The following is an 18,165-nucleotide window of genomic DNA, read 5'->3' on the forward strand; positions in this document are numbered from 1 at the left end:
ATATTTGTCATGTATTTCTCTTTTGTAGTTCAAACAAATATAGTCTCCATACAACTTGAAAAGGACAACCATAACAAACCATAAGTATTATAATCAATTACCTATCCTCCCAAACTAAGATTTCTTCATTGGATGAATAACTTAATGCAGGAACAGTCTCTCTGTGCATGGCTCGTAGAATTGACATGGCATTTGATTCAGCATCATAGTTGAACATCATTTTTACAGCCAGTGGAAATTTGTCATCATTTTCTATTGTGTTTGAATCCATGTCAGTGGAGAGCTCTACAAGAAAACAGTGAAAGAATATTTATGATATGTGGATTTACACATTATCAGTAATCTAAAGAATAATGAGCTCACCAGATTTGATTTTAGCAGTATAAACAACGCCATTACAACCTTTAGCTATCGCCTTGCCAAAAATAAAATTTTCAAGAGAAAATGGTCCATTGAGTCTCATTGCAATGTTATGAACATCACTTTCCTTATCAACAAATGTCCAATCCATTGCTGACACAGTTTCCTGTTAAAGTAAACACCAATCAATGAAGTACAATTGACAGGCATTCATCAAGCAGTAATCGTATCAATACACCGTAACAATATGTAGGATAGAAATGTCATCCCAAGAAGTGCATAAATATAGGGGAAAAGTTAAGCAATATCAACAAATACAAACCCTTATCCCCCAACAAGCTGCCTCCAGCTCATCTTCCTCTGTGATGATACTGGTGCCAGAAGCAAGATTGACACCAACGAATGCCAGGAAGGGAGCTGCATTGCCATACAATAAACGTTTGGCAGCTCGTCGTCTAAGTTCGGCAGCAGTCGAATTCGATACCCGCTTAACGACATTGTCGATTAACAATCGGCGAGCGTGCTCTCGCACAATTCGCACCGTGGACGCGGAGCTCACGATACCCCCGTCCACAACGTCCTTGGAAGCTGGGTTGGTCCAAAAGTGTCGCAGAAGAGTCCGACCATTTCGCAGCAAGCGAAATGCACAGGCCTTTATGGACATGGTTCACTATTTAAGTCGGCGCAGTTCTTGCCTACCGATGTACAATCATATTCCGGCTCTTCGCCACGTCTCCGGCACTTGCAGACAGGTGAACATTGGTTTAACACCGGTGCGCACCTTTGCACTCTTCACACACTCCCTTTTGTGACGCAAACCTGATGTGTTGTGTTCACCAAACGAAAATAACCACCAATCAACAATAAACCGCCCCCTACAAGAGATTTTTTTAGTTTCTTTTCCAAACATCTATTACGATTGCGATTGGATTAACCATGAAGCAAGAGCAAAGGCTATGGGTATGTCCTGTATGGCACATTTACTGGTACATCTCCATGTTGATTCTTTCTGCTCCTCCTCTACGGTTATGGTTTTCTCTATAGTTTTAAAAATTGTTTGATTAATCCAAATTTGTCGCTATGGTTTCAAGACCATTAAAGTACTTTGGATCGCTCCTTCACCTTGTCAGTACTCCTTTACGCTCCTTCCGCCCTGCCTCAGTTAACTCGAAGTGAGTAAACCCAGTACTCTTAACCTAAAACAGATTTGAGGAGTGTATAGCTTGTGTGTGTGTGTGTCTAACTCAATTTTATTTTAATCGCTAGGATACATGTCTTCGACTTTCATTCATCATCGCCCAGACAGAATGAGGAAAAAAAGGAGTCATTGCCTGCGAATCAATCTTCATCAGTTCAAAGCAGTCCCTCCAATGTAACAGCGGAAGAATCTTCACCGATGGATGAATTTTTTGAACCAAAAGAAAACTGGGCTAAGGGTGATATAACTGTCGGTCGGTCATGGCGGAAAGATGATCTCCGTCTTAAGAGTAACACTGATTTGCATAAGTTGTGGTGTGTCTTCGTATTACTTTTGAAATTTTATTATGGGAGTCTTGAATAACAAAAATTATGAGTCTCATCTAATGTGCTTCAAACGTTTATTCTTCCAGGTATGTTCTACTAAAAGAACGCAACATGCTACTTACTATGGCTGACATCTATCAGTTTAATATTCTCCCAGGTCCAGAGCGGATATACAAGGTAGCACTAATGAAAGAGTTCATAGTGGTCTATTTCTGAGGTGTGCTTACTCCTTCCTTGATTTATTTTGTGATTTATTTGACTTGACAGGTTGAGGAGAGTATGAAGAATCTTGAAGATGTTGTTCGTGAGAGAAATAGAGCATACTTTGAGCTTGAAACGGGTGAGACTGGGGAAAGAAGGTGCAAATATGAGTTGACTCGAATAGGTATGTGGTGGTTTTACTGTTTAATTCATTTTTGTGACCGTTGTAGAGTTTTAATGTGGGTTTCTTGGGCTGTTTTATCTAGGTCTTTGGAGGCTGCACAAAATGCAACAGCACACAATACCAAAAAGATTAAATAAAAAATGGCTTGAGAAGTATCCTCAATTCATTGAAGATGAGCAAGTTGATCAGTTTCTTACACTTTATAGAGAGAAACTTCTCAACAAAAAGAAGCGTGCCAAAGTGTAAGTTGCTATGGTTTTTATCATTGATCCCTAATGTTATATTGAATAAGGCAATTAAATTTTCTTTCTTTCTCTATATTGTTTTAGTGGAGACAGGAAACATGTTGAGGAGCTACTAAAGAGATTTCCCAATGTTGATCGGAAATTGTTGCAAGAAAAGTACCCTGAACTGGACATAGAAAAGATAAGTCAAACTCGGGCAGCTCACGGCCCTCATCCCAGGTAATCGTGAGCCCATTCATATTTCATATTTCTGTCAAACTTGTATAATGTATTTTCAAATAAATTGCTTTGGTGAAACTTATGTATTGTGGTTGATGGCTTTCTGCTGTTTAAGGATTTAAATATTAATAATTAGAAGAGTGGAAATTATTTAGTGAAATCATAATTTATTTTGTTTATTCAATGGACGTATGTATCCAATTACAATAGTAGACTGCTGCTGGATAAGTTCATTACCCAGTCAATTTTTAAAAAAATGAAAAGACTCACTGTACTTTGTTTATGAAAAGAAAATATTAAATTCTGTATTTGAGTTAAGTTTGTAAGTTTAGCTTCAGGTACAGTAAATACAAACAAGTACTTTGCCAAAGCAAGACCAAAATTAAAAATTGAGGCTGTTGTGATGTATTCTATCCATATCACATTAATGTCTCAGCACATTATAGCACATTATAAATAATTGGCAAACCAAGTAAGAACATTTTAAAATGATGATATACCAAGCCCTTCATATTGGGCTGCTCTAGAGTCCTGTGGTCATTCAACACAATTTCAAACCTTTAGATTTATCTTGTTACAGTAGGACAATAGTGCATCAAATGAGGGAAATTGACAACCATTATAATAAAATTACAGTTTTCTAGATCAATGCCTGGAAGATGACAACTTATTCTGAATAACATTTTACACAATATTTTTTATCAGTAGGCCAGTGACCATTTTATCATGGGTGGAAATTTTGAGACATAAAATATATGTCAAATCACTAAATATCCTGAAGTACCATACTCAAAAATACTCTCAACGACGCATGATCTATCTTAGACAGGAAAGTTTCAAATATAAATTATGACAATGCAACAAAATTTTGCAATTATGAGTACTTATCAATTAATGCATGAGAACATAAAGAGGAGAGTTGATTGATGTTATGTATCAAAAAACATGTGTAGGGTTGATGGGGGAATTAGATGATCACATATACACACATGGTAACTTTGGTTTCCTTACAACTTAACACACTAAACAAGTTGAGATGGTAGCAATATCTTTTTGAAAAGAATAAAATTGCATCCCAGAAAGAAAAGTCAGAAATGCCCTAAAGAAGTATTAAACACAACATGATTATCTATGATGGAAAAGAAAAAAAAAAAACATGAACAAGAAGCACTACTACAATCAATTCCTTTAGTATGTATTTGTTAAAATTCAGGCCCATCGTAATGATTTAAAATGGAAAACAAAAATATGAAATTAAAGAAAGAAAAGAGGAAGGCACAAGACAAATCAACAACAATAACAAATAGTAGTTCCTAACAATCAATCAGTCAGTAAAACATATCTAAATCTATGTGATGCTATCCTTTAAGTAAAACCATACCCTTCAGAATGGCCAGGATTATAAAAAGCTTGACTACACTACAATATCACTATTGTAAAGCAGGAAAACAAATAAATTATTTATAAAAGCTAAAGAAGTATTTACAGTTTTAGCTTTTTATTACGCAACACAAACAAAACAGAAATAACAGCGCTGAAATTCTTCAAACAGGAAAATTGCTTTTTCTTGAGCTCTGGATTAAGTATTTAAGAACTTGACAAAAATACACCTCATATTTATACTCTACATGGAGTATTAACCAATGACCCATGTGGCAATCCAGAGATGGGATCCGGGAGAGGGTCATACACGCCCTTATAAGATGCCTGATAGAGGCAGTTGGCAATGCAATCTGCCTATATGTAAGCAAATACAGCAAAATCTCCCCTGTCCCGTCCCACCTGAAGAAACCGGTGAATGAGAATGGTTTAGAGAACTGGATACAGATTGAGGCTCACAATTTTAGCTTTGTCTAGTTTCAGGTTAGTCTAAGCCTTCTAGCCGAAGAAGTAAAGCTTGCAGTAAAGTAGCTCCTCTCTCTTTTGTTACCCATTCAGAAGAGTCAGGATCCAAATGGGGATCAATGGAGTGAGTTACTCCATCCATAGAGGGAGGGCCTACTTTATAGGAACCTGGTCGGACTAAGACTTGAAATGCAACATGTACTAGGAGTTTGTTTCTAGTTTTAGGATCAACAAACCTGTTAATGCGAGTGAGGATTAGAAGAAAATAAAAATTAGGATCATCTTGTGTTATTATGTACTACTCAAAAATAAAAGTAGAACAATTTTAACTTACTCATGTTTAGTGGCAGATGCTGCAGCAAACTTTATGGATGGGGACAAGATCAGAGGAGATCCAGCAGAATTTGTATCATCATCCTTGCTTTTCAGATTTTCGCTACTTGAGACAGTTAGACCAAGGTTGTCTGAAAAAAAAAAATGTATGTGCACATACTTAGTTAATTTTCACCAAAATCTTGTAACTATACAAGTTAAATGAACTCATAAAGACTTACCTTGCATTAGCAATTCACCTCTGTCTAAAATGCGCCTTAAATTTGACACACGTGTGCCATGATATGCAACATGCCAATTTTCATAGATGTCTCCAACACATCGCCGCCGCAGTGGAAAACGGCACCACCCTGTAGGCACTGAGTATTTCACCGGTGGATCTCCTTTTCTTAGGAATGCCTCCTCTCCAACCTTTTGTGGTGTGCAGTCCACACAGTAACACATTTTCCCTTCCCTAACAAAAAATCCATCTGAAATAAACAAACAAGTATTGTAAGAATTTTTTTTTTAATAAGATGAAATGTTTGTTTTTAAAAGTATATTAATTAAATCTTACCTGGAAGGCCTATAAACTTTGTGAAACGCCCACATGCTTGCAGATAACCACAGTTTGTATAGCTCTTGAGGGCATGGCAAGGAGTAATAACTGGTGTTGCAGGGGATGATGGTAGAGATGTTGTAGCAAGAGAAGTGCTACCACTAATCCAATTATTAAGTATTGATCCTGAATTGTTCCCATCACATACATTTGACAAAGCATAGATAAAATTTGTTGATGACCCATTTAAATTAGTATGTGAGTTCAGGCCAGATAAAGTTGGACTACAGCCATAGCTAAAGGATGCAACTGCACTACCACATAAATAGGAGTTGGAACTATTAGAGCTTTGAGCACTCTGACCATCAGCTAGAAAAAATGAATTACGATTTGAAAGTCCTGATGCTGATATATGTGAGGACTGGTGGACTAGAGTTAAGTTTGCAATGTCATTTTGATTTGGTGTTGTCAACACCAAGTTGTCATCTGGAGTTTGAGTAGCACCTAAAGGGGGTACAGAGGTGTCTTTTTCATGAGTTTCTAAATCAGCCTTTTCCCCTAGGGAATCAGGTTGTAGTATACTCAAGCAATCCATAGATGAAGCAAGAATAGCAGCATTTGTAGAGTTATTTGCAGCTATGTTTCGCTCTAAATTTGAAACAGCACCTAACACCGACACCTGTGATAAGAAACCAATGTTATAAAGGTAGAATGCTAGAGATAATTCTACGGGCAAGTTTGGTGCTTTTGACAAACCTCTTCACACTGGCCATAAACATCAACTACAAAATAGCATGCATCAACAGCTGGACGTAGGTCCGTAGCTACAGTAGCTGTATCTTGACCATTAAGCGATACAAACAGCAGTCCAGCGGCATCAATTCTCAGTCCAATTATTGAACCAACTGACAAAGTATCAAGATTGAACAACCATCGCCCTCGGGCCTGTAATAAGAACTAGATTAGAATAAATTTGTATTTTTTTCCACTTTAAAGAGGGAACCTAAAACATTTACCTTGGATCCATTGTGATATACAGAATCACCAGATAAAACCCATGTGTCTTGTTTAAATCCAAGAGCAGTGGGTGGCAATGAAAAAGCTTGCTCTGGAAATTGACATGTAACACCCAACATAATTGATGAAACCCATTGGGGATTCAGCCGATCCAAACGTATCTGTAAAAAGATGGGTTTAGTGGAATTTTAAAAATTTCTTACTTAAATAATTCTGAAATATTAAAATAATCGAACAGAAATGAACATGGCAGAAGATGTACCTGAAGAGTTTTATTGGGAATAATTGGCCTAGCTGTCAAAACCACAGCATTATTGTAGCTTAAAATTCTTCTTGCAGAACGACGACCCTCTCCTAGCACCAAGTTAAGCCCATGGATATCATGAAGTTCCATAGCAATAGTGTCATCCAACTTCAAAGGAAAAAAAAGAGAGAAACAGCATGAGACTTTATCTGGCCCCTAGGCACAGTGCTAATAAATGCTTATATTTTTTTTAAATTGCCACAAGATTACCATATCTGCAGATGGGATCCATTGTGGACTAGAAAGACTTGTGAGACTATCCTCAGGCTGCTCTAACACTTTTGCTTCACTAACTTCACTACTTCTCCTAAAATTAAAAACAAAACAAAGTTTTAAAATTTTGTGCATGTGGAATAGAAAAGCCCAGGCACAAAGATATTCTTTCACCTTTGCTCTAAGAAGATATTTTCCAGAGAATCATGTAATCTGCTCGAGTGCTGTGAATAGTCATCTCCAACCTGGTCATCTGTTGGTGAACCAAGAGGTGACTCACCACTTGCAAGCCGTATAGGGGCAGATGTGGCGGTCATATCAGTAACCATGGCTAGTGGTGCAGCTGGCAGAGAACAACTAGTGACCCCCACAGCTGCCACTGACCCATACAAATCAAGCACTGGATACAAATTTTCGTATTGTCTTGGAGCATACACAGCAGCCACTCCCATATCCTTGCCATTGAGCAAAAAGTGGATAGCATTGTCAGGAGTTCTTTTAATTCCAACTCTATTTCCAACAGCAAGCCAATCCAAACTGTGACAATAGTTGACTTTTAGAATTGTGTTATTTTTGCGAACTTCATTTCCTGAAAATAAAAATAATCTCTTAAAATTTATTTTTGAAAATAAATCTGAGCAAAAAGAGAACAAAATTCAATTTTAACTAACCAGTGAGGTACCATGTATCTGAATCAATAACACCAATGCATTCGGGAAGGTTTCTTGCACGCATGCTTTCTATTGGTAAAGTAGTTAGACCAATAGCTAGAGAACCAGCCCAATGAAGAGCCAATGCAGCAACTTGTACCTCAAAGATTTCACTAATGTGAAGTGGGACTGAACAAAACACTAGACCATGATTGTAAGTTCGTCCCCTTCTTGCTGCAGCCGTGTTATCACTTGAAAGAATCACATTTTTCCCGCATATTGGTATGAATCTGCAAGTAGGTTTCCAAGTTGAATATAAGATGCAGAAAATTAGACTGGTCTGGATTGGTATACAAACTGTGAACAACAACATTCCCCATGGAATTTACCTGTGTAGAGTATGAGTTGGAGGCGGTTGTTTGTCAGTCATTGGTGCATCCTGTTGTTGATGCAAATGTTGGCTTAGTTGAGTGAGCTGAGCTTGTTGGGAACAGCTGTTTTCACTCAAGCACTGCAGAGCCACAGATCCCTGAGTAGTGTCTCCATGGGAAACAATTGAAACCTGGAGGTGTAAGATAAAAACCTAATAAATATTTTTTCATGACAGATGACAAGATTTAAAAAATAATATACTGTTATATAAATTTAAAACGAAAACATAATCTTAACACGTACCTGTGCACACTGCCCATAGAGATCAATGACAGGATATACATACTGGGGTAGTCCTTCGAAAGCAGGTCCTTGATCTGCACCATCAACATAATAATGTAAAACCCCATCAGCAGTACGCATCATGCCTAAAACAAAAGAGGGATAACAATCAACCAGAGACGAAATAAAATTTCAACAGAACATTTATCTGCTTAATGAGCAGAAAGCAGTATCTCTTTCAAATGTATTACCAAGACGTGTTCGAATTGGCAATGTATCTAAATCACAGGAATACATATTTCGCACTGTGCCGTCACGCATCAACGCTGATCCTGATAACATCCAGGTGTCGTGGTCAATTTCTGTCATTGTACTTGGAAATTCTAATTCGTCTGGGCGAAGTGCAGTAACTCCTGAGAATATAGAAGTAACACACTCATAAATTTTAAAGTGCAATAGGTCTACAAGAATTCTTTTGAGTTCTTTGAGATATTGTACCTGCTTCAATTGAGCTTGACCATCTATCAACAATTTTCTCAATAACAACTTCAAATAACTCTCCATCTCGCAAGGGCCGATTGCAGATAACTATAGCCTCACTAAATTCACTGTATGCCCTTGGTCTTGAAGCTGTAAACCCATTATTTGATATGCGAGCATTTCTTCCATGTATATGATAGAATCGAAGATCACTAAAAAAAATGGGCATAGAAAGTAGATATAATAATATTGATAAGAGTAATCTTTGAATATTCAAGCACATTTAATCACACTTGTATTTGTAATACCTGTATGGCCAAGTAGCATTGGATATACTTGAGTGGGCAGTGTCAGGGGAACAGTCCATGTCAACTATAGTAGCTTGTGATGCTTGACCGTATAAATCAATCACACCATACACCCTTTGAGGGACATTAGTTGATGCTTCTCCCTGATCAACACTGTTGACGTAAAAGTGCAAAGTGCCTGATTCATTGCGCATAACACCAACTCTATCTCCAACCTTTGAAAGAAACCAATAATAAATCAGTGACATAGATAGATCACCAATATTGCAAATCATTTCTTCTGACCGTGTAGTTTACCACTAGTTTACAAACCTGAAGAGTGTCAAGATTCATTCCATATTCATCAATAACTGTTATTCCATTCTGCATCACTCCTTTCCCTGTCATCATCCAAGTACCGGATCTTGGAAAATAAAAGAAACATTTTTGGTTATTGTATCATGAAAGAAATAGATAGCTATGAAATACAGTAGGATCACTGTTGGGGAAGGAAAAATCAAAGGTGTACCTAATATTGGTCATAGTGGCAGGGTATTCTAATTCAGTGGGACAGTATGTTGTCACTCCAATCTCTATAGAACCAGCCCACTTTGAAACCATCTTGTCCAGTCGTACCTCAAAAAGCTCATTTGCTCTCAATGGTCTGCTAGTAAGCACCACACCATTGTTAAAATCCTCTAGTGCACTGGAAATAAAAGTCAGTATGAATCTATCCTCGGATAAAAAAAAGAGAAATGACAAGTGGGGAATACAAGCAATATTTAAGCATCAATAATAATAATTTTACTTTGGCCTATGTGCTGTTCGGTTTCCTCTGATTACAGCTGCATGAGTTCCACACCTTGGGTGAAACTGAAGACGATCCGAAAAATCCTCTTCAGGTACATCTAAAGTAAAATTTTAATTAAGAAAAGAAGTTAATGAGATGTATCCTAAAAAGAGAAAACATACCAAAAATAGTTGAAAAATACAAGAATTATTAGAAATGACATACCATTTAGAGCATATAAAGCCTGTTGATCTCTCAAGGAGGTATTACGACGGGTCATAAGGTTTTGTTCCTCTCTTTCATCACGATTTACAATAGTAACCTACGCCAAATAACAAAAAGGAAGAAGAATTTGACATGATCGTATTAAATTAAATTATTAAGAATAAACTTCAAAGGATAACTTCACAGGTAAATTGACTAATGATTGTTGCCGTACTTTCACAGTCATTCCATAAAGGTCCACAACCCCCCATATGCACGCAGGGACATTGTTTGCAGCTACTCCTTGGTCAAGCCCGTTGATGAAAAAATGCAGGTCTCCATTCAATTTCCGTACCATACCAATTCTATCCCCCTCCTTCAAAGGAACAGAAAGAAAATTGAATATCAGTCCATACATACCAACTACCCAAACGATTCATGAGGGCTTAAACTATTAGTACTTACTCGGAGCTCATCAAGATTGAATTCCCCATATTCTCGTCTTGTGCCTTTACCGTTTGTCAAAATCCCATTACCTGACATCATGGTTGTACCACTCCTCATATTCGTCATTGTGGCAGGAAATTGCAGAGTGGCAGGGTTATGTGTTGTGACACCAACTTCAATACTTCCAGACCACTTTTCTACAAGTCTGTCAATTCTTATCTGCAAGAGATTCAATTATAAGTGAAAATTTGAGTGAATGTATACTCTTTCATTAAAGATAAATAATTGTTACCTCAAAGAGTTCATCTGGACGGAGGGTGCGATTTGTCATTACAACACCATCATTAAATTCATCAAGTGGTCTTGTTCTTTCGGCAGTCCTACCATTGAAACTAAGTTTTACAAGAGACCCACATCGAGTATGAAAGCGAAGTCGGTCAGAAGAGATTTGTTTTTGATAGGAGGAAGATCTAGATGTTTGAGTTCTTTCCATGCTTAATCCTATGCTGTTACGACTGGTGTTACTCTCAGAATCTCCATCAACCTCTTCACCACTCCCTGCACTTCTATCCGAACTAATATTGGCCACCATATTGGTGACAGAAGCAATGAATGATTGATCACTTGAACCATCAAATTCAAACTCACCTAAAAGAAACAAGCAAAAACTTTGTTAGAAAATATCATGTTGCATTTTTAATCAGCTCATGGCTCAGTCATCAACCATTTTCATACAGAACAGAAAGACTTACGATCTCTTGAACTATCAACAATGGACACCTGTGCACATTTGCCATAAAGATCAACTACAGCAAATACCCGAGATGGAATGTTAGTTGCAGCAACCCCTTGAGAATCTCCATTCACATAAAAAATAAGATCATTCTGGAAAATGAGAAGCAATCAAGAATTGATGATCAGAAGGAGACTGCTTATAAATGTAGCAAAGAGAAAGGAATTAATTAACTCACGTTCGAAGTTCGCATGACACCCAAACAGTCTCCCTCAACAAGACTATCCAAGTTTCGTCCATAAACCTCTACAAGTGAAAGACCATCTTTCAGAATGGAATTGCCTGACATCATCTGGGGAGAAATGTTGTAGAAAATGAGAGGAAAATTCGTAAAATGACAGGTTTGACTCCACAGTATATCATCACGACAAAATTAATTTACCCATGTTCCGTTTCCCAAATCTGTTGCACATGCTGGAAGATCCATTGTTTCTGGATCACATACTGTCACCCCTATTTCTATGCTACCACTCCAAGGAAGAATCTAAAATAATAACTTAGGTCAGAGGTGAAAAGCTAACTCAATTAACGATGTACACAAGATGCAGATAACTCACCTTCTTTTCAATCCTAACTTCAAATAGTTGATTTTCTGCCAAAGGCTGACTACTCAAAACCAATCCATAATTAAATTCACTGAAATTCCTAACAGCCGTACGATTGTCATCAAATAATGTGATTCTTCGGCCACATCTTGGATGAAACATAGCCATGGTTAAAAATGTCAAACCGAACTGACTCTTCCAATCTGGCGGCCTTGAGAGTCTAAGCCCTACTTAATAGTGGCTGGTCAAGGAATTATACCGATTTTTTATTCTGTAAGCCATTTTTTGGCAAATAGCGTGTGTGACTTGTCACTAACAGGATAGTATCCATTATTTCTCAACAACATCAAAGTTGGGCCTGTCCAGCAGACGACAGGCCGCCATCGAGCAAAGTAACCAAAACAAGCAACAACAACAAGGCTGGGGATGAGGCAGACGGGAGCCATTCGGTCAAAAAATGGAAAAGTCTATATAATTTGTAAAAATGGTGATGTGAAGATACACAAAGAGACTAGTTATATTTTATAGTTTCCTTTCATTCGCTTCATTGGCATATTAAAACGTCAGAAACAAGATTCTTTTAACTCGAAGCAAAGTATGACGTCGCCGCCTTAGCTGAGAATACTTCGACAATCCCTTAGCAATCTAAAATCGCGCCACAGTTTTAGACAAGGCATCACCTTCATCAAAACAACGCTAACCCTAAAAATGGCGATCCGAACGTACGGCGACAAGCCGTTGAGCTTCCAAATCGAAGAAAATGGCGAATACTACTGTATTGGGTCGGAGGTAAATTGTTATTTTTTATCCTGAAAATATTCCTGGATCTTGTTATTTGGTTTTGAGTGCTACCAGCCCGGCTTGTGTCGAGCGTCATGTTGGCCTATCCCTTTGCCGGGTGGTCCTGTGGTTCTACGTTTACTTATTAGAAATGTCAATATTACTGTGTTTTTCGTTTAAATTTTGTCCTTTTGAAACTTTTGAGTTGTTTCTGACCTGCTGCCATTGACCGTTGTCCAAAATGAGTGAGGAGATAGGGTTTTGCCTGGTTGACTTACTACCCTTGGCTGAATCAATCAGTCAACTATTGTCTATAATTTATCTAATTTGCGTGCAGGTGGGCAACTACCTCCGGCTCTTCAGAGGTTCACTCTACAAGAAGTATCCTGGGATGTTTAGAAGAGCCATCAGCAACGACGAGCGGAAAAAGCTACTTGAGCTAGGCAAGAGCGACCCTCTATTTGACAGTTAGTTGCTTTCCGAGAAGTTTTGGCCAAACGATGGGGACTAAACCGGTGTCCCTGATAAATTTACACTTCTGGCTTCTGTCCTTTTCCTTCTTAGTTGTTAAGAATTCAGATTATACATGCATGTTTTAAATTGCTTCTGTATGTTCAGGGTTGAGTCAACACTGTCTGGCATCCAGCGTATCTCTATTGAAAGCTTCCGAAGTTGAAGACATTATAGAAGGCAATGATGAAAAGTACAAAGCAATTTCAGTTCATTCAGAACCTCCTGCTCCAAGGTATTTAATCTATCTTCCAACTGTTTACCATTTATATATCTAGTTTATTGTATCCACTGATATAGTTTATTCCTTTGCAGAGAACCAAAGCCTAAGAAGAGTGTACCTTGGGTTCCCTCTGTACCGAACAGTTCACATTTGGATGCTGTGCCTCAAGCAACACCAATAAATCGCAATAGAGTGAATCTTAAAAAAGTCCGGACATTCCCCCTTTGGTAAGCCTACATTCCACTTCCCGGTTCAGTGTTAAGGTTTTCATTTCAAAATCTTTTTCAAACTCACGCTTTGATTTTCAGTTTTGATGATACTGATCCTGGTGCTATTCAAGAAAATGCCAGTCAAATGGAAACTCTTGTTCCAATTCGTTTAGACATGGAAATTGAGGGACAGAAGTTACGTGACACCTTTACATGGAATAAAAATGGTGAGGTTTATTGATCTAGTCATTGCATTAACTTTTTTTTTATTTTCATCTGTCACTTTAAAATTAATATGTTGTTCTCATTTTTATTCCAGAAAGTCTCATAACTCCAGAACAGTTTGCAGAGGTACTCTGTGATGACCTTGATTTAAACCCAGTTACATTCATTCCTGCTATTGCTCAGGCTATTCGTGGGCAAGTGGACAGCTTCCCCAGTGATGGGACCATTGTTGAGGAAGCTCCAGACCAACGGGTCATTGTGAAGGTATTGTAACCTTTCAAGAACTGTATTGTATTTTGAAGTCCAATACTCGTGTTTATGCAGTATTAATTTTTGTTTTTTCCCTGCAGTTAAATATTCATGTTGGCAACACTTCCCTAGTTGATCAGGTTGAATGGGACATGAGTGAAAAGGACAACAACCCTGAAACTTTTGCAATGAAGTTGTGTGCTGAGCTAGGGCTTGGTGGGGAATTTGTCACTGCTATAGCTTACAGTATTAGGGGACAGCTCACATGGCACCAACGAACTTACGCATTCAGGTACTGTTTGTTTGTTTGTTTTCAATGTGTTGATTATTCTTGCACTATGTCTACAGGCGATCTAGTAACAATTCTGCTCCATTTATTCATTTTTCAGTGAAGCACCTTTGCCAACAGTTGAGGTTCCATTCAGGCCACCATCTGAATCAGACCAATGGGCTCCATTTTTGGAGACACTCACTGATGCTGAGATGGAGAAAAAGATCCGGGATCAGGACAGAAATACAAGGTATGTGTTTGTTCCAGTTGCAGCACTTTGTTGGTGGGTCACCCAATGGTCCCATTCATTGTTTGCTTTCTGTTGGTTTCAGACGAATGCGGCGTCTTGCAAATACTACTCCCGGATGGTGATCCTGTACATTTTCTATTCATTTTAGTTCTCAACTCAAGTGTAAACTGAATTTTTCTCATAAAAATAGTTATTGGCATTAACGTTTATATTTGATTAGTTGTATTATTTTAATTTTATTGTGTATGGTTAAGATGACATCTTGCAGTGATGTGTTATGTAAAGTGCTTGCTCTTAGAAATTATAAGGTACATTTCAAGTGAAATTTTTGCTTTTATCGTGCTACCTTTAAACCCCTAACATCTGTGTGTTTCCAAACAATATGCCCATGGCCAAGTGGGAATCATTACCTGGTGCTGGCAAATTACTGAAATTTTCGGACTTGCCACCATCTTTTCCAACCCGTGTGGTCTCCAGGACCGATGTGCCGGTGACGCTGGAGCGGGGCGCATGTGTGTGCTCGGGAGCAGTGACAAGGACATGCTCCTAAAGGGGACCGGGCCGCTGCACTCGGCGCGCTGGCACGCGGGGAAGGGAAGTCCCCGCGCCACGCCGCGCCATGCCGCCGACCGGTCAAGGTCGTGGGCCGGCCCGGTGGGGGGCGGGGGCGGGGTAGGCAGGGGCGGACGGGCGAGCTTCTGCGGGAGCTTCTATGGATGGCTACGTCTTTGCTGTTGTACACCTGCTCCTTCGTCTCTTTAAAGTATATTGGTCGACCATACGTGCACTATCGCTATCATTGCGTCTAGCGCAAGCCCAGAGAGACATGATGGTTGAATCGACATAGAAATCATGTCGAAATGATGGAGTCGACGTCGAAAACATGTGGATTTGACGTTGATTTCTCACTAGTGGCTCGTCGAGTTGTCAGGTCGAATCCACGAAGTAAACCCAGAAACCGTCGTTTTCAGCCGTCTGATTCAGAAGAGCGTTCAAGAGGGGCTGCCCCATGAGTGCAACTAGGACGGAGCTATACGGGAGGTATAGGAGAGCCCCTCTTGAACGCTCCTCTGAGTCGGACGGCGGGCAAATTACATCAGCAAGACTAGTGTTTTAATTAGTTCGTAGGTAAAGGTGAGTGCTTGTACATAGTATATCCTCCAGACGCGGATTTGGGGGGGGGGGGGCGATCGCCCCCTCCGGTCTCTGGGAAGCCGTCAGGAAAGTGGTCAATTTGCGCCACACAACCCCTGAAGGTAGGCATCCGGCAGTGCATCACCGCCCCCGCCCCCCCGGTCAGCCGGACTTTAATCCGCGCCTGGTATCCCTTGTGGTAAGTGCGCACGGTGTGCAAGCTACGTGCGTTTGTCGTTTGTTGTCTTCCGGCCGCACCCACCCACCCCGCCGGCCGGCGCGGCGCGGGCGGGAGCGGCTGCTCTTCGCCTTGTATGGCGTCCCAAGTTGAGCCGGCCGCGACGTGCGCCACAGCATCAGGGCGGGAAGCGCAAGACCCTGGCCGTGCGCGGCACCGGCGTCACGGCCGCCCCGGGGGCAGTGGACACGCAAGGTGGACACCCGCGGGGTCGACGGGACGGGTCCGCCCGATGGCGACCCGGGGCGCATTGACCGCCGCACGCCGCTCCGGGCGTGTGAGTGGACTTCGGGAAGTGTCCGACGCGCTCCAAATCGGGCAGCTCACGAGCCGGGGAGAACCTGCCGCTGCTCCAATGACTGCTCCTCCCTTTAAAGTTGTGGCGGGGTAGTACTGTCGACTAAAATACATAGTACGTTTGTAGTGAGAGCGAGTCGTAGCTCGTGTGAGTGCTACAAGACTTACTTCTTAGACAGTCCCCACGACCGTCTTTACCGGAGGGTAAGGCCCCCGCCCTCCTCCTCCCTCGCTCTTTCTGTAGCACAGGGCGGCACGGGAGCTTTTACTGGTCATAATACTACGACTCTCACCGCGGCGCCTTATGACCCGTTATGACCCAAGACTCGAATACGAAGTAAAATACTGTACTGGCCTCGTGCGAGTAAGGAATCGCCCAGATAGTACGCCCGTTTATCTGAGATTCATTCGACAAGTTACGAGAGCACGGCGCCTGCGAAAGTCAAAGTAGGCTACCACGCAATACGCACATGCACTGCAGGCAACATGTTGCCTACCCTCCAGGCGCTTTGAGAGCGCCCAGAGACCGTAACAGAGCCCTTCAGCGAGCGAGCATCGGATGCCTACATGGCTTTCGGAGCTACATCGCGTCCGAAAGCGAATTGAACTCATGTAGGCATCCTATGACGACCTCCCCTATGAGGTGCGACAGAGGAGGCAAATCTCTCTACTCCGGAAGCAGGGCGCTCTCGTGCTCCGTCCCACACACCTGGGCGATGAGGTCGCCGCGAGCAAGGCCCCGCGGCCAGCACCGGCCCCGGGCCAAAACTGGCGCCTGGCCACGCTGGGTCTCCCTGGAGGTCACGGACACGAGACAGGCGGGCCGGTGACAGGGCGACCACGGCGTGAGGCTGCGGCTGGATGGAGATTGCGAGGATGGCGATGACAACGCCAGTCGTCTGATTCAGAAGATCGTTCAAGAGGGGCTTTCCTATACCTCCCGTATAGCTCCGTCCTTGTTGCACTCATGGGGCAGGTATAGGAGAGCCCCTCTTGAACAATCTTCTGAATCAGACGGCAGAGGGAGCTCATCAGACCCCCCCCCCCTATATCGCGTAAAGAGTGCAGTGCGGCGCCGTGCAGGTGCGGCTGCATTCCTACGCGCCGCCCGGAAGTCCTGCCTGCGCTGCGCGCTGCACGTCGCGATTTGGTTTTGATTTGCTGCCCCGGCGGTGGTGCGGCGCGGCGGGGCGGGGCGGGGCGGGCTGCTGCCGCCGGGCGCGAGCCTATACCGTACACGGGCATGGGGGTCTCCATGGGCGGCGCCCAGCACACCGCAGTCGGCCGGCGCCGGCACCCTTGAACGTGCTGGCTCCCGGGGCCGGCCGGGGCCTCGCCGCCGCCGCCGGGGCGCGAGCCATACTCCGCCAGCCGCCCGGAAGCAAAAGCGCTGGACTATTGAACCGTTTTCCAAACAACGCCCGTTGAATTGGACAACTACCCCCGCAATCACCCGGACGACGCGAGCCTCCGGCTACTCTCCTAGTTGTTGGTTGACCTCCCCCCGCCACCGCTGCTGCCCCAGTCCATAGTTAGACCGTGTGAGCGTGCATGTGTGTGTTTGGTCACATCCACCCTCGCTCGCTCCGGACTGATGGATGCTGTGGAGTGGATTGGATTGGAAGCGTGCGCTCGTGTCTCACCTTGCCGGCCCACATTTGGTGCCGCATGGCGCCTAATGGCACCCATGTGTCTGTCTCCCTCCCTCTCCCCCTCCCCCTCGCCTCTCGCTCGCCCCACCTGCCTCATCCACTTCACTTCTGCAGGCTCGATCAGTGATGCTGCATCTTCTCGAATGTTGTCTTCCACACGGTCTGCCACACGGTAAATCACCTGCGCTCGTACTGTTCTGGGGAGAGAACGAGAGGATGAGTCCGAAACGGATTAGGTAAGGTTGTGCCCTGGAGCGCTATGCTGGTCCGGTCCAGTGGGGCGGCGGCGGGGGC

At 42.1% G+C, this 18,165-nt stretch overlaps 4 protein-coding genes across 5 annotated transcripts; 2 read left to right on the forward strand and 2 right to left on the reverse strand.

The window, feature by feature from the left end:
- Positions 1-71: 71 nt before the first annotated feature.
- LOC127749963 (serine/threonine-protein kinase Pink1, mitochondrial-like) lies at positions 72-1,186 on the reverse strand. The gene is made up of 3 exons (XM_052270163.1): positions 683-1,186; positions 364-526; positions 72-285 (listed from the first exon to the last, which is right to left on the reverse strand). Exons 1-3 carry the CDS (start codon positions 1,022-1,024, stop codon positions 98-100), a joined length of 693 nt encoding a protein of 230 aa, XP_052126123.1. The 5' UTR covers positions 1,025-1,186; the 3' UTR covers positions 72-97.
- A 130-nt stretch (positions 1,187-1,316) lies between these two features.
- On the forward strand, positions 1,317-2,815 carry LOC113206859 (39S ribosomal protein L47, mitochondrial). Its single transcript, XM_026423124.2, has 6 exons — positions 1,317-1,532; positions 1,627-1,872; positions 1,971-2,061; positions 2,152-2,269; positions 2,352-2,511; positions 2,599-2,815. Exons 1-6 carry the CDS (start codon positions 1,441-1,443, stop codon positions 2,735-2,737), a joined length of 846 nt encoding a protein of 281 aa, XP_026278909.1. The 5' UTR covers positions 1,317-1,440; the 3' UTR covers positions 2,738-2,815.
- A 63-nt stretch (positions 2,816-2,878) lies between these two features.
- On the reverse strand, positions 2,879-12,395 carry LOC113206850 (neuralized-like protein 4). Its single transcript, XM_026423108.2, has 26 exons — positions 11,846-12,395; positions 11,671-11,772; positions 11,467-11,580; positions 11,248-11,380; positions 10,788-11,143; positions 10,514-10,714; positions 10,284-10,424; positions 10,070-10,166; positions 9,863-9,962; positions 9,584-9,760; positions 9,388-9,478; positions 9,076-9,290; positions 8,786-8,979; positions 8,539-8,700; positions 8,309-8,433; positions 8,023-8,195; positions 7,655-7,923; positions 7,158-7,572; positions 6,981-7,077; positions 6,729-6,878; positions 6,466-6,627; positions 6,206-6,394; positions 5,468-6,128; positions 5,133-5,381; positions 4,913-5,042; positions 2,879-4,814 (listed from the first exon to the last, which is right to left on the reverse strand). The coding sequence occupies exons 1-26, from the start codon at positions 11,999-12,001 to the stop codon at positions 4,598-4,600; spliced, it is 5,076 nt and encodes a 1,691-aa protein (XP_026278893.1). The 5' UTR covers positions 12,002-12,395; the 3' UTR covers positions 2,879-4,597.
- A 63-nt stretch (positions 12,396-12,458) lies between these two features.
- On the forward strand, positions 12,459-14,875 carry LOC113206856 (SWI/SNF-related matrix-associated actin-dependent regulator of chromatin subfamily B member 1). 2 transcript variants are annotated; one of them, XM_026423120.2, is made up of 9 exons: positions 12,459-12,622; positions 12,951-13,080; positions 13,232-13,358; positions 13,439-13,573; positions 13,655-13,782; positions 13,875-14,044; positions 14,131-14,321; positions 14,419-14,550; positions 14,633-14,875. In XM_026423120.2, exons 1-9 carry the CDS (start codon positions 12,542-12,544, stop codon positions 14,670-14,672), a joined length of 1,134 nt encoding a protein of 377 aa, XP_026278905.1. In that variant the 5' UTR covers positions 12,459-12,541; the 3' UTR covers positions 14,673-14,875. The 2 variants fall into 2 exon arrangements, with proteins under 2 accessions (XP_026278905.1, XP_026278906.1); XM_026423121.2 differs by having other exon boundaries at positions 12,951-13,056.
- The last annotated feature ends 3,290 nt before the right edge of the window (positions 14,876-18,165 follow it).

The sequence above is a fragment of the Frankliniella occidentalis genome, unplaced genomic scaffold (assembly GCF_000697945.3).
Source record: "Frankliniella occidentalis isolate FOCC.00 unplaced genomic scaffold, Focc_3.1 Scaffold113, whole genome shotgun sequence".
NCBI lineage: Eukaryota > Metazoa > Arthropoda > Insecta > Thysanoptera > Thripidae > Frankliniella > Frankliniella occidentalis.